We start from the raw sequence: 16,979 nt of genomic DNA on the forward strand, positions 1-16,979 counted from the left end.
TAAAAACAATTACAAGCATGACTTTTCAATTTCCTCTATTTGGTTGAAGCTTCCCCACCTTCCTTAATCTGAAAAGTCACTGAGTCACTGGGGGCTGATTATACTGTTTAATGTGCACTGAGATGCATCGTGCGGATGTCTAGCGGTAGTGTTTTTTGATGGGGATTTACTGGAAGCAATTCAATTTGCATGGCGCATAAGACTTCTCTGGGGGGGTGCTCGCAGTTCACAGTTTTAGCGAACTGCGAGACCATCCATCAACTTGAAAAACATTAGTTCAGCCTCACCTGACAGCTCTTCGCCCCGGCAGAAGTGTCCTTGAACAGGAGAGCGGGAGACTGTGATGACGTGCAATGATTTTCCTATGAATTACGACATTCTAGTTGGCAGATAAATACGATTATGGCTGCATTCCAATACCCATACTTCCCTGCTATTTAGTTTGGAAGAAAAAGATTCAAGATGTCCCAATACATGTAGTCAGATGCAGCATGCTTATAAATACCCGGATGCCCTACTACACCCGCTCAAGATTTTTTAGTGTCTGCTTTTTTGGCGATTCTGACCCACAATAAACTGACCCTTCGAGTGAAAACAACCAGCAATGCGACTGATATATAAGCAAGAGGCAAGTTCAAGGCGTGATGTTATGATGAAATAAATAAGTTAACGTATACCAATTGTGTGCCTACTGCATGCTAACTACATACTTTTTATGATCAGCTGTTTGTAGAAAAGTAAAAAGAAAAGCCAACAACATTTTGTTGTCTTGCAATGAAAGTAAATATTCTAGTCTATTCTTCTAAGAAAGAGTATGTGATTTGGAACAAACGGTATGGGTTTATTCTGCAGCTCCATCACCTCTTGGCACACATGCACAGGTGCCTAACATTCCTAGTTCACCATGCCAGGATGTCTTAGTGCTGCTTGGTGTTTCATATGCAGACACCAAACATACTTTGTCCTGCTGAGCTGCCTATCACACTAAGTGAAGAGCTGTGGGGGTTGATGGTCAGATTTTTTCTCTCTAAAGTCAGGTTGATTAGCCTGGATTGAGTGTTAAATGAAATGGGACAGGCACTTAGGGACTTGTTAGACCTGCCAGCTTCTCTGTCTGTCTGCCTCCAATGACTCAGTGAGATTTACGTGTTTGGACCTCAAACTGTGATGAGAGTTTTAATGGTGTTCACCTCTGTCAGTGGAACTTTATATGAGCTGTTCAATAGCAGACGTTCATTATGTCATGGAACAGCTCACATAAAGTATGCACAGTGATTTGCAGAAGGAACTGTAGGTCACTGTTCAGATAGTGTTGCTAATGCTGCACTGCATAGCTAAATCATCAACACTGACCGGTGTCCTACACAGAGCTTGTCTCTACAGTGGCTAAAAATGAGCAGCTGGTGTTCTAGAAAGATTCACTTTCTATATGGCCTTCCTCTATAGACCTGTCCGAATTGGATCATTCCGGAGATGTGAAGTGACACTATTTCTCAATCAGAAAAGTGCATTGGAGTTCGATATTTGGCCTGCCTTCAACACAAAAGCAGTGTAAAACGGAGTTAAGATTACTGAAAACAGAGCTTTTAATAAACTTGCTGAGCCGGTAACAGCTGCTGAGAATGAGAGCGTTGCTGGTGAGACGCGCAAGTAAAGAAAAAAAGGCGCTTGCGGTCTTGACAGAGTTAATTGATACTAAGGTGACCCGTCTTTACGAGTGCCTTGCAGAGGGCAATCGATATATTAAACACAAATGTATGAATCCGCTTTTGCCATTTCCAGTTTCGTTTTCACAACCTTCTTTTATGGTGTTTGACATCACACATCATCACCACCTGCTGGCCTGGCATGATAAAGTCAGCATTTTGCTTTTATACTGTTTTATTGTAATGCAAACTGAGTGACCAACAAAAAAAACAAAAACTAAACTAAAATAATATAATCAAGAGTGAAAAAGTGTCTTGATTGTAGAATTTGGAATCCTCCACTGCTCCCTTTATCTCCAACTTGGCCCCAAACCAATCCTCCTCTTCATGCTGCTACCACGATGTTACTCTTAAATGAGGAATTAAGTATGATTACATTCTCCAACACATTTATTAGCGGTAAATATCTACAGGGGGGGGGGGGGGGGGCATAGCTTTGTTGATTGATACAAAAAGTCAACAATTACTACAGCAGATACTGGAATTACTGGCTTTACAGAACCGCTTTTTTAAGGCCCACCTAATCTATGCCCACTGAACCCTGCGAGACAACCTCTCATTCGACACGCATTGTATTTATATTAGATTGCAGCTCTCACTAATGAGATCACTGTTGTCTGTGGGGAAATTGCAAGTTACTGCTTGTGAGAATTAGAAGCCATAATGAAATGCAGTCAAACTATTTTGGCAGGTGGATGACAAAGGCAGCAGAAAACACGGACTCCTTACAACCGGGGAGAGAATTTGTCCGATTTTATGTACTGTTGGTGATTGAATGATTTTGGATACAGATTTCCAATTTTTTTTAAAATATCTTGATGATAACAAACATGTCCTGTTAGCAAGTTTATTGTTTGGTTGACTCAGTTTTGTTGAAATGCAACAGAATAGACTTTATCTGGCAGATAAATATATTACAATGCAAACAAAACAGCAACACTGGAGTACAGCTAACAGAAAGCAGACCATGCAGCCATTCCTCAGCTTGAGTGTGAAGGACACTTGTCAGATACTTTTCATAAATTATATTTTGAAGAGGTTAACTATGCATCAGGGAACTCCTTTGATGTCCATTGTAGGTATCAGCCCTGTGGGTGTCACTGCCAGGCCTGCTTGTTGGGGACTATTAAAGAAGCCTCCACTCCACCCCTCTTTGGAGGTTTGGTTGCGTGGGCTAGAAGGAGACCCAAGGGTAGACCTAGGACACAACACAAAGGATTGAATGTCCTTGCTGCTCTGGGAGTTCTTATGATCTCCCAGAAGGATTTTTTGCTCAGGAAAAAGGTCAATTGCACTTTTCTGCTTGTCCTTCCCTGCCACTTGGAGCCAGAATAATCATCTCCAAGATGGATAGTTGGTCGGGCTAGAGGTGCCTTTCTAATAAGCCTAGCTAAGTCATTTTAGAATAGCACTAAGACTGCACCTCATCCATTGTTTTTTTTTTAGTTTGTATTGTGTTTCAGTCACCAAGAAATATATTAATCTGTGATGGCAATACACTTCTGAGCTGTTAGGTGACCTGTCAATATTGAAAGTGGTCCCCATCAATACCTCATTTCAGCGAGTATACTCCTAACGACATACCTAGTGCAATAGGTAGAAACGGTGCCTTCATTGACAGATAATGAGCGTTGACACTTGATGTGTTCTCCGTCTTTTCCAGAGTGAGCTGCCGTGAATCCCGAGAGGAGAAGTCTCCCGACAGGAGGCAAGATGGCGTCCAACAACACCCTGCGCAGCTACTCCATCATCCCATGTTTCATCTTTGTGGAGGTGAGAGGCTGCTGGAGTGTGTGACTGTGGATGCACGTGTCTGGGTGATAATCTGCACTTCTGTACACAGTGTAAAATGAATCATGAATATGCGCATTAAGTTATAACCTGGTTTGAATGTGCGTGTGTGTGTCTCCAAGTGACAATTTAACCATTAGCAAATGACCTCTTCTGGAAAATGGTACACAATACTACCAGAGCGTAAAGGGTTGGTAAGAGTGGAGTGCTGAACGTGTATGTGTGTGTAATGCTTGGTGCTGCTGCTCCTCCATATTTAATTACCATGTCAGCTGAAAGTCCTTAATCAGGGAGATGTCTCAGGACGCCTTGCATCTCTCTCTCTCTCTCTCTCTCTCTCTCTCTCTCTCTCTCTCTCTCTCTCTCTCCACTGAGGATTTATCTCATCTCTTTTAATCTCACTCCTCCTTCTTTGACTGATCTTTTTTTCCTGTCATATTTTCCGACAACCTTCCATCATGATATGCTTTCATGCAGAAAATGAATATAATTGCCTGTTATGCTGCTGTGTGTCTGAGTATGTAAGTGAAATGTGATTCTTTTTTCATTTTATTTATTTAATTATTTGGCCTGTGTTTCATGATGCTCTACTTTGCTACTTTTGGAACAGCCTCATGGGTTATTGTTTATTCTTTGCCTCAATACTTCTTATGTAAGTATAACATTATTGTTCTGCTGTTCATATCACATCCGAGACAATGACTGAAGATTCCCCCTGCTATATTTTAGTCGCATATCAATAGCATAGTTGAAGCTTTGTGTTGTTGCACAGGATTTACCTGTATAAATAAAGGTTAAGAAAAGTTTATATTTGCCTTTGAGCTCTACAACACTTCACCGCATCTGAAATAACAGGTGGGCGTGCCAGGTAGATTTGTTTGTGAAAGATTGCCGGTTTGATATCAGCTATGAGGTATTGTCACAATGAGAAGCACTTAAACCTCCTTATACTGTAGGAATATGCAGCGAGTTAGGCATCATTCATAATAAATATGCAACTATGCCAAGGTTGGGGTTCTATACAACCCAACTTCAAAAATACTGAACTATCCCTTTAGTCATCAGCTTGACTGATTGACAATAGATCAACTAAAAAATACAGCTGCATGTTGAATGGTCTGTTCTTACTTGTCTTTTTCAGAATAGCTCACACACAAACAGTATGCCATGGTGTTATTTCCGTATTACAAATCCCATTTGTCCTGAATAAAAATGTCACTTTTACTCCCACGTAACCAGACTTTAAGTTATTTTATGTGTCAAATAAATCTCTCTGTACAGCTGCTGTTAACATAAAAACACAGAGTGGATGCAGACACATTTTCAAGCGTCATTCTCCCTTTTTCAAACAGTTTGTTTGGACTGTGACACATGATTAATCATCACAAAGTTGTTCAGCTTCTGTAGAGAAAGTCCTTCTGTTGGACAGACTGTCATCATTGTACAGCAATTTGCTCATTTACAGCTTTCAAGTGTCTTGTCTGGAACTCAGCGTGACATGCTCAGTTGGACATTGCTAATCATGGCTGTGCAATTTGTTTAATGAGGGTGTGTAACTAGAGTGGGGCTAATTGGTAACTAATTATTATGTTGGTGACATCTAACTAAAATGTATTCAGGCTGTTTAATACAGCATATGCTTCTTGAAACATAAAGCAAATGTCCCTTACTCCAGACCTTAAGGCCTCTGGAAACCTGGTCTAAAATAGTAAAAAAATCAATATATGATATCGATTCGACAAAAGTCTGATTGAATATTAATGTTTATAACATTGTAAAATTCAGATTAAAAAATAATTTTCCTACTGTCCAGACCGTTTGGCAGGACTGTGTGGGCGTGGCCGTATCAAATGGTCTCCATGGCAACAGTCACTGTTTTCATAGAACGTTCAGGCAATGAACTGCTGTGATTGGTTCAAACATACTTATTGTGTAATAAGAATCAGAGCATAGCCATCCTCATCCAAACCGAATTTCTGAAAAGTGTATTAAACCTAAAAGTTAATATCTTTAATATGGATGATAATTATGCCTAACTCTCTTTTCAGATGTTTACTAGCATGCAGCTAACTCCCTGAATTCCATAGTTAGAAGGATTATGTGGATTTGGGTTGAGAGGGGCTTTAAAGTTGATGTATGAAACATAATGTTTTTTTCCTCATTTGGAATTAGGATAGTTCCTATGATGATGATGATGATAGCAGTGTGACATTGTGTCAGTATGAGCTCACGGCCTGTGCGATGTTCATTGTTTCTGAACAATCAGTTCATCAGATGTTGAATGATCCCATGTTCAGTTTTATTGCCAACTTTAGTGTGAACCCCACCGTTTGGAGACGTCAAAGTCTTTCATCGCCGGTAGCAGAAGGAGGCAAGCAGCTGCTATTGATAATAGATGAATATCTGCCATGGTTTGGCTGTCTGATGAAAATTCACATCATAACAAGTCCCAGTAATGATTTTCTAATAATGTTATATTGTCATATTATTACTTCATCACATCAGTTGGTACCACTTTGGAGATGAGGGAAGAGGAAATGGTGACATTCACAATGCTTCATGAGATAAGATGATTGCTCCTTCTTGGATAAAGATTATGAATACGGTTTTATATCCTTTCTTTTTCCATCCCCTCCTCATCTTTCATATCTATGTGATTATGTTGTTATCAGCTCAGGATGTAAACTGCAAACTGACAGGTTCAGTTTGAATCCATTGTTAAAGGGACACTCCACGATGATTTTGCACTTCATGTTCCATTTCACCTGTCGCAAAGAGGGTTATTCAGCATGTGCACACAGTTTAGTAGAAGGTCCTGTGTGTCTCTGTGGGGACTTTAATGACCATCTGAAGAGATATCCCGACTGATATCAATAGGGTTATCTAGGCTTGGGCTTAAGGGACACAACGTTTCATTAGAAAACCTGCATTACAAACTTGGGTTCATGCAATTTTAACGAAGTGAGTGTTAGCTGCTCTTATCAAAGATGCTTCTGAGTTCCAAATTGGTAAATGTAGGATCCAGTGCTTCTGCTGCCTTAACAAGTGAGAAAATATCTGGATAATTTAGCCTCTGAGGCTTTAACTTGTACTACTCTAGATTGCAGGAGTGCAGCTTTAATGTGGCGCAAATCAAGAATATTGTTCTCCAATGTCGGCATAAATTACAATATGCATAAAGATTATAAAGGATGTTAAATTTTCACCGAAATGACTGGAATGATTCATTTTATTGCAATCTTGTAAAATGATACCCCTGATAGTTCATCAATGATACTGGCATTGTCTGCCAACTCTTTTTTGAAGTTCAAAAAACTAGAAAACCACACAACTCCTTTGACTTTTAGGATTTATATAAGAAGCACATAAAAGCAAAGTGAAATTGTATACTTGTAATTTAAGTCTGGATCTCCCATCCCAATCACAATATCCCAGTATTGTATCACACCATGTACATGTTCTCCATGTTACAGCAGAATAGAGCACAGTGAAATATAAACTGTAATAAGCCATTGAGTAGCAAGCTTTCTTTAATTTTCACGCCCCCTCTTCTTCACTGGCAGCTCTCAAAGGCCTCTTAAAATTCTCCCTGTTTTGTCTTTGATGTCTCTGTCAAGTCCTCACTGCCTCTTTTCTCACTTTAACCCCTTGTTTACCCACTAAACCTGCACCTAAACCTCAATCTCCCCCACCCCACATCTCTTCCCATTTCTAACAGTTTTACAGGAGCTCTTTTTTTATTTATTTTTATTCTGACCTCTTTCTCTTACTCATCTTGCCTGTCACTAACAGGGCAAACACAGAGGGAGTTGTGCTGTCACGTGACCGTACACCGAGTGTACTGATTGGAGCAGAGCTCGGCAGTGTCTTTCAGTTGCCGGAGGCTGTGTGACAAGGGACGATGCTTATTAATGGTGATACGATTCTGTAGTTGTGTAACTTGTTGCTTTTTCAACCTCAAGATGAACATTTGTTGCCATTTTACATTACTGTGTAGGGGATTGAATGCGGAAAGGAAAGGGAATAAAAATAAGAATAGGATGAGAGGAAAGGGATGGAGCGCAGACAACAGGAAATTGGGACACTACAAGCAAGGAGATAAGAACATTGAGATGGGAAGGATAAAGGAAGTACATTAAGGAGAAGGAAGTGAAAGGCTGCAAAAAACGACGAAAGAAATTAATAAACGGCAAATGAGCAGTGCGGAATGAGGAGAGATCGGATATATCCTGTACCTCCCCCCGGATGAGATTATGTAAAAGAAAAGAGCCCCAGGCTTTCATTAATCTAACTAAGCTTTTTTTTTCAAATGTTTCACACACAAGAATATAAACCTGGTTATGTTCAGTGTTAGCAAAGGCCTGGTCAAGTCTTTTTGAAAACATCACCTGCACCATGCTGACTACCGTTTGTTAAAATTCCCAACGTCAACCCCCTCGAGATCATATCTTTCTTTGATCTTACTCGATCTCTTCTATGGTGTAATAATGTTCTAGGCTGTCATTATTTAAATAAAAAAACATCCCCCCGGTGCCCCGATGCTTTTTGATGTTGCTCTGTCTCTCCGTGAGCTGCAGTGATGCAATATGATTTTGACTTGAGGGGGGGAATCTAAAAAGGGGGCTTTTATCTAGGGAAATAGCATGTTCAGTTTAGTTTTGGAACAGCACACAGCCTAATTAAAGCTGCCAGTTGTGTGGAAGCTAAGACAGGGAAACGTGCCTGCAATCTGCAATGCCTGCAGCTGGAGATTTTGACTTTAAGCTGAAGGGATGACATGTACATTGTCCTTTTATGTATGGTGCATTTGAGATAAAGTATTTCTTCAATTTCCTTTCCCTTTGTTTTTTATTACATTTTTTACATTTTGTTATGTTGCAACCATATGAGTTTTCTTCCCCGTCATCAATCTTGGCCCCAGTTAAATTTGAGTGGGGACTGCCTGAGGACTATAGTTACAGTGTTGATCGAATAGGAGACAGGTGACCTTTTCAGATAAATGAAAACACACACAAAAAGCACAAAACCACCGCAGGCTGCTGTGCTGTGAGGGAGAGTTATAGTTCTGGCTCTGTCCATTTATTTTTAGCTAACACATTCTGCTCAACTCTCTGGATATTTTTTTTTTGCTGTGCTACTATCTGACCTCATGGAGATTTCTGTAGAATGGAGGAAGCTAAAGTCGTATATCTTCGGCGGCCACAGCTTTCCTCGTGATGTGACTAAATCTCTTTTGCAAGGATTTCAGAGATGGAAAGTTTCCCCCGAAAAAAAAAAAAACACATTGCAAAATATAATTACGGTAGTGAGTCAAGAGGAATATGTAATCATCTTAAAAAAAAATTAATGTCCCCTTTTAATATATTTTTTTCTCGCAATTGTCTCTTAAATGCTTATGTAAAAAGTTAGGATACTCACATAGCGGGCACTCTGTGAAAATACATTCAAACTGCGACTGTATCAGCCTGGTACACCCGCTTGATAAATACACTGCATGTGAAGCAGAACGAGTCACATCTATACCTAACAAGCAAGGACAACAGCCTCAGGAAAACTGACTGGATGATGACCCCTCTCCAAACCTCAAATGTTGTGTACTTAACATAATACTGAGCCTGGATAGCAACATGAACTGTCTTTGTTGTAGACATCTTAAAGCTTTTGAATATAGTGGTTTGTAATTCATCTTCAGTAAATGCTGTTAATATGATATTATTATTATTAAAACATTATCTAATTAATTACAGGCTCTGTGATTAATTAATCTAAATTAATCGCATACTTTTATGATACTTTTATACCTGTTTATAAACAGCTGTATAGCCTGTTACAGTTTGTTTCTCTCTCTCTGGCTCTCTCTCTCTCTCTCGCTATCCGTCTCTCGTAACTTCTGTCTCCACAACAGACAGCGCTGCACTGCCACAGATGCCTATGCCGATTCATTCCCCATCGTCGTACTCATAGGCAAAAATATTGACACACACACACACACACACACACACACACACGGGGCGGGTGTCCGTTTACGCGGGAGACGAGACAGCTAGCAAACAAAATTGTACACACGGAGGAAGATTGAGAGATACTTTTGAACCTACATTGTTGCACCCACTAAATCAATAATGCACAGACACTGTGGAGAATAAAGTAAGATGTCTTCCTACCTTCATGCTTATTTGCCCGAAGCATCCCATAAACCGTCCATAGAGCCCTCGGCCCCGCCCTTTCCCCCTGCTTCTCTCTTTACTTTTCTCCCTTTCACCCGTGCAGGCAGTGTATGTATGCAAGCTACAGGTTCAGCTCGGTGCAGCTCCGCACCACTTTTGCACCGGGTCAAAGGGCATTATAGAAGTGCGATTAATCTGCGTTAATTTTTCTGTGATTAATTAATCGAAATTAACGCGTTAATTTGACTGCCCTAGATATTATAATAATATGTATTACTTGATTCAGGGCACATCATTAATAGCAGACAATGTTAAGCATTTGTAAATATATTGTAGGAAGAACAGAGGTGTAGGGTGCCTCTGTATGACTCAAAGACAAGTTTGACAACGGGAGTGTCAAACCACGGTCTAAATCCGAGGGAAGCCGGGCTAAAATGCCTCTTTCTGTCAGTCTTCTAACACAATATGACAGTAACATGAAAATCTAGGACTTGTTGGACTTATCTAACATTTTTCAATTTATTTTCTTTTTATAGCTTTAGTGAAGAGATGCGCAGCAGGACAGACAGTAAAAAGACTCTGTAGTGGAGGAGATGTAGAGGAGAAGAGGTTGAGGGGTTTGGTGAAGGAGAGTAATGGCCAACAATTTAATTAGCTTAGGATTTTTTATTATGATGAAATTGGCTGTTATGTTTGTAATTACACAAAATAATATCGTAAAGTGGCTTCATATCTGCCAGACCATAACCATCAGTCATATGACCTAAATTAAGGAATTTATTATAGCCGACCTTAACACATTACTGAGTTTAAACTTTTGCTAAACACTGGCCACTGTTGCCATGCTAAAGGATAGTTCAGCAGTTCCCCTAGTAAAGTCTACATTAGCTTTGGGTTGCTAACATTATATACTGTAATATTAGCCATCAAAGCTACCACAACTTTGAGTGTATTGACTTTTTATTCTTCTGTTGTTAGTTGGTTATAGTTGATATGAGGGAACATGTTCAAAGACAGTTGCATCAGTATGTAGCCTACATATCCAGCAGACACAGAGCAATACTCATTTTTAAAGTATTCATTTTGAGTCATGTTTCTGTATCTGATATTGGGTTGTGCACAGTGGGTTGAGAACGAGGTTATTTGGCTGAAAACAGGGTTGAAAAAGAGTAGCTGATATACAGTATATCACAAAAGTGAGTACACCCCTCACATTTCTTCAAATATTTCATTATATCTTTTCATGGGACAACACTGAATAAATGACACTTTGATACAATATAAAGTAGTCAGTGTACAGCTTATATAACAGTGTAAATTTACTGTCCCCTCAAAATAACTCGACACACAGACATTAATGTCTAAACTGTCGGTTACAAAAGTGAGTACACCCCTGAGTTAAAATGTCCAAATTGGGCCCAAAGTGTAAATATTTTGGGTGGCCACCATTATTTTCCAGCACTACCTTAACCCTCTTGGGCATGGAGTTCACCAGAGCTTCACAGGTTGCCACCGGAACTCTCTTCCCCTCATTCATGACGACATCACGGAGCTGGTGGATATTGGAGACCTTGCGCTCCTCCATCTCCTGTTTTAAGAAGCCCCAAAGATGCTCAATAGGGTTTAGGTCTGGGGACATGCTTGGCCAGGCCATAACCTTTACCCTCAGCTTCTTTAGCAAGGCAGTGGTCATCTTGGAGGTGTGTTTGGGGTCGTTATCATGTTGCAATACCACCCTGCGGCCCAGTTTATGAAGGGAGGGGATCATGTTCTGCTCAAGTATGTCACAGTACATGTTAGCATTTAATGAACTGTAGATCCCCAGTGCTGGCAGCACTCATGCAGCCCCAGACCATGACACTCCAACTACCATGCTTGACTATAGGCAAGATACACTTGTCTTTGTACTCCTCACCTGGTTGCCACCACACATACTTGACACCATCTGAACCAACTAAGTTTATCTTGGTCTCATCAGACCACAGGACATGGTTGCAGTGATCCATGTCCGTAGTGTGCTTGTCTTCAGCAAACTGTTTGTGGGGTTTCTTTTGCATCATCTTTAGAATAGGCTTCCTTCTGGGACAACAGCCATGCAGACCAGTATGATGCAGAGTGTGGCTTATGGTCTGAGTACTGACAGGCTGACCCCCCACCACTTCAAGCCCTGCAGCAATGCTGGCAGCACTCATACGTCTATTTTCCAAAACCAACCTCTTGGTGTGACGCTGAAAACGTGCACTCAACCGTCTTAAACTGGGCCGCAGGGCAGTATGGCAACATGATAACGACCCCAAACACACCTCCAAGATGACCAGTGGCTTGCTAAAGAAGCTGAGGGTAAAGGTGATGGACAGCCCAGCATGTCTCCAGCCATAAACCCTATTGAGCATCTTTGGGGCTTCTTAAAACGGGAGATGGAGGAGCGCAAGGTCTCTAATATCGACCAGCTCCGTGATGTCGTCATGAATGGGTGGAAGAGGATTCCAGTGGGAACCTGTGAAGCTCTGGTGAACTCCATGCCCAAGAGGGTTTAGGTAGTGCTGGAAAACAATGGTGGCCACACAAAATATTGACACTTTGGGCCCAATTTGGAAAATTTTTCTTAGGGGTGTACTCACTTTTGTTGCCTTCAGTTTAGACATAAATGGCTGTGTGTCGAGTTATTTTGAGGCGACAGTAAATTTACACTGTTATACAAGCTGTACACTGACTACTTTACATTATATCAAAGTGTCATTTCTTCAGTGTTGTCCCATGGAAAGATATAATGAAATATTTGAAGAAATGTGAGGGGTGTACTCACTTATGTGAGATACTGTATGACTTAAAGACTTAGGTGATTGATTCATAAATGTGTAGTATGAAATGCTTGTCCGCTCCTATGAAGTGATATGGTGTCCTACAAGGTACTGAGTAATGTCACATGTTAGACCTCAGCTGAGTTAGATGGCTGCACTGAAATGCTCATGCCAGAATTTGGGGTAAAGGAGGGTGAATTTGTACCCTGCAAGGGACAAGGATAATGGCGTGCTGCAGTAACTTTTTATACGCATTTTATGACAGCCCGTCTCGTCAGTCCGCCCTTCACACAGTTAATGCGGCATGTCGCTGTGCTGTGGAGGGAATATAATGGAGCCACAAGTTATGCTTTACAGAGAAAGGGACATTTGTCCAGGTGTAAAATCTGTCAAGCAAAAGACAGTTTATGAAAAAGTCACAGGAATGGCTACAGGCCCTCCAGGGAATACACTGCACCATTATTTTCTTTTTTCATTAGGCTATGTTGGCACACACTTCAACATCTTTATCAAAAGATAAGTACTCCATACTCACAACCAAGTACGCTGTGCTACAGACCAAAGGACAGAGCAGTCAAGAGGGCGAGTGAGATGAGGCTGAGATTGTAGATTGTTTTGCTCTCGTAGCCTCTCTTGGTGTTATGCAAAGGCCGACGATTCTCATCATGTTTAATGGCTCACTGGAACTTGTTTATGGCTTTCTATGCTTTATAGTTTGGAAAGTGAAATGATGTGTGGAGTGAGTGATGGAGGAAGTGTGAGTTTTATAGAGCTTTAGAAGAGCCAATATGATTGGGATGAATGTAGGAGGGTAGAAATGGTTCAAGGACGTGTCAAGTCAAATCAATTTTGTTTATGTGCGGCATTCAGGAAAACTTACAACCCAAAAATGCCCTTTAAAGTACTTCAGGAAGAGCTGCCGAGGAGGGATCCCGCTCCATCAAAAGTTAGACAATCAATAGATGTCAGATTCAACAGGCACAGTATAGCAACAACAAAAAAATCACATTTTGATGATAGAAGTATTGTATATTCATCGTAACACATATGTGAAGAAAGTCTTCTCAACTAGCTCAGGGTTTGTTCCAGCAATGTTCACTTCTCAGGCTCCTTCTTAGTGCAGGCTGTTGAACACAATATTGAGCTTGAGGCAAAGCTCATCTTTTTTTTACAGTAATACACTTATAATATTAAACTTCGACAAGTGTACTCTACTGTACATCCCTCTCATTAATCTGCCATGTTCAGGCATTTCCTTGTAAACCTGACATCCTCAGGTATATGATCCTAAAAGGTATTACATGGCATTTCTGCAAGCGAAGGAATTTACATATTTTCAGAGGAGACATATGAATACTATTTTAGCAGATTAATCCCTGTTGTGGAACAACATGGCATTATCCTGTATCCGTCTGTCTTGCCGACAAGCTGCTTTAAGATGAAAGAGGATTTGTTTTTGTGCAAATTGCCATTGGAAATGTAATTTCTGCTCTGCCTCACCCTTTCCTTTAGTAATGATGAATATATCTGTGATGTAGGTAGGTACGCTGTGCAGCCAAGTATTTTGGTACCTTTGTAATAACAGGAGAAGGCAAAAAGATTGCTAACTTGCCTAGTGTTATTTAAAAAGTTGCAGATGAAACTGATAATGCGCGCACACACACACACACACACACACACACACACACACACACACACACACACACACACACACACACACACACACACACACACACACACACACACACACACACACACACACACACACACACACACACACACACACACACACACACACACACACACACACACACACACACACACACACACACACACACACACACAGCCATCTGTCACACGAATAGATCTGCCAACATTTCTCTCCTGCCCTCTGTGAATACAGTTGCTTTCTTACCTTCACTGTCTGAACACCATATTGTCCAGTCTGGTTCACACACTCTTTATATTTCAAAGTGGAAACAATAGTTTTTGCATTAAACAACAATCTGCTAAACTAATTTGATAGGATTGGATATACTGTTGAGATTTAGCAAAAACCTTCAGCTCATGAGTTGTTTCACTGATAAATGAATGCATTTGAGAAATCATACACGTCAGTGTGCAGTATACTGTGGCTATATCTACACAATCCTAGAATGTGGAGAATTTCTACCATGGTCAGCAACTATCCAGCACTTTCACTTGCAAACATTTCTCTTTCTCAGCCCTAAACATAGAAAAGCATCTATCGAATGAAAAGCACACTGCATCAAAGCTACAGGATGCACCCATGATTGACAGCCTGATCTGAGTCATTTGTTTTAGCTGTGTCATGCATGTACAATCATATCCCTGAACCCATAGACACTTTTACTTAACACCTTCTCTGTTATCACTGGTTTGACATTTAGGAAACGTGTCAATTTCAAAGAAAGGAGGCTTTCCTTCAATAGTTCCCTTGATGAATTGACAATTGAAGATGGGATGATGAGCAGAGTTTGTTGTAGGCGTTCTATCCCCCACAGAAATTAAAAAGGAAACAGCCTGATTTCTTGCCAATGTGGTTTTACTGTAACACAGAAAGCAATCTTGCCTTCAACCTTGGTCTGCACTGCACACCAGTGAGACAGCTTTATGAATCTGCTCATTCAGGTCATGTATAATATGAGCGAAATACTAAAGAAGAAAATACACCACATATTCCAACACATGGGACCCAGAATATTTTTCTTTGCTTTGAGAGCCATATGGGACAGCTCAGGTGTTGTTTTAGTGTTACAGGGCATTAACCTTATACTCACCTGACCTCACATTGTCATAATGCAAACTGAAAACTTGGTTTTTATTTCACAAATGCAGTCATAATCTGCCCCATGGTCCAAAATATAATTATTTATATTTTTTAAACAAACAATGTCATGTTACAGCAGGATATTGAATATATTTCCAGTATCATACAACCTGAGATTTGTGTTGTCCTCCTATTAGAAGCCTTTACCGATCCTTCTGTGGTAGCATAGTGCCACCTGGTGGTAGAGATGAGTATTACAAATGGCTGGCTAAACCATGTTAAAATAATCAGGAACAACTCTTTATGCTACCATGATCACTTTATATTGTTTGAACAGGTAAACACATTTTAGAAGTTAAAGTTATTCAGCCAACTAATGTTAAAAGATAATCAGACCTGACCACCTGTAATCCGTTTTATCTGTTTGTAATAATCTGATACTTGATCGATTTCGATACTTGACGGGATCATCAAACTTTCTTATTATTCTGTTTTTTATTTATTTCCTCTGGTCACAGGAAGCTGAGTAGACTTGGGAAGGACATTTTCAACGTTAACTATTCAGCTGTGGCCCAATTTCACAACCATCTTGATGGCATGTCTTAGCTTCCGTACTTGTCCTGTCCGATAGAATATGCCTCCCCATATGTCCCCGTTATGTCCACAAATTTGGACAAAGAACAGGACACTGGCAAATGGTAAATGGACTCGACTTATATAGCGCTTTTCCCTGGTTTTTCACAGACTCAAAGTGCTTTACATTGTTTTTGTACACATTCACCCATTCACACACTGATAGCAGCAGCTACCACACAGGGTGCAAGCTAACTATCGGGAGCAATTCGGGGTTCAATGTCTTGCCCAGGGACACTTCGACATGTGGCAGGTAGGCGGGAGATCGAACCTCCGACCCTGCACACCAGAGGCGACCTCCCTACCCACTTCGCCACTGCCGCCCGTAAACTCCTACTTCCAAGAAAAATAATATCAGGTCAGCAGTGAGCAGAGCAGGGCCAGAGACTGAGGTTCTCCACCTGCTTTCATGCTGCTGACTGATTGGAACACCTGAGCGTGATTGAGTGAGGAAGCACACCTGCTCACTCAATCAGTGGCAAATTAAGAGAGAGAGGGGGGGGGGGACAAACTAAGAATACACCCAAAACAAGCCCATAAGTAACAGTCCCCCACTTTCATGAGGCAAGTAATCTCCTACTTGTAAATCAAAATACATTAGTGGGAGCATTGCACACACTCATTTACATTCTTAAACACATGTATGGGCTACTGAAGGTTTAAATGGTTTCGGGCTATCCAAAAGTTCTATCCAAATTTCCTAACGTTTTTGTTTTTTGTCATATGGAAAGGAAAACAATCTTTAATACTCTATTGCTACCTTTACGTGATGAATGCTTACTGTACTTTTGCTGTACTGTACTTTGACTAAGACATCCTACTCCTTCCAGTTCCTGTGACGTTGTCGGGCCTTTCATCATGTCTGACAGCCTCTCTATCATCTAATCTCCAATCACATTCCCTTTGATATAAAACCCAAATAGCATAGTGCCAGCACGACGGCTAGATTGGGCCGCATTGTCGTCCATTTAGTGTCTGAATGACACAAATCCAGCAGATACTATAGAAACTGCATTCAAATCCTTTCCTTTTACCGCGTCATACTCTTTTATATTGCTACCGTTGATTCGTTTGCAGCGTCTGAGGGAAC

The 16,979-nt window shown here is 40.7% G+C and overlaps 1 protein-coding gene across 1 annotated transcript in view; it reads left to right on the forward strand.

Annotated features, from left to right (window-relative positions):
- Nucleotides 1-3,419: 3,419 nt before the first annotated feature.
- The window catches only part of plppr1 (phospholipid phosphatase related 1), a gene marked incomplete at both ends in the record, with an annotated part of 35,010 nt that continues 21,450 nt past the window's right edge, over nucleotides 3,420-16,979 (forward strand). The window contains one exon of the mRNA XM_080047335.1: nucleotides 3,420-3,479. Coding sequence (XP_079903461.1) covers nucleotides 3,420-3,479 — 60 coding nt within the window. The remainder of the gene's footprint in view (nucleotides 3,480-16,979) is intronic.

Source organism: Ammodytes marinus (assembly GCF_949987685.1).
Source record: "Ammodytes marinus genome assembly, chromosome: 18".
NCBI classification, from domain to species: domain Eukaryota; kingdom Metazoa; phylum Chordata; class Actinopteri; order Uranoscopiformes; family Ammodytidae; genus Ammodytes; species Ammodytes marinus.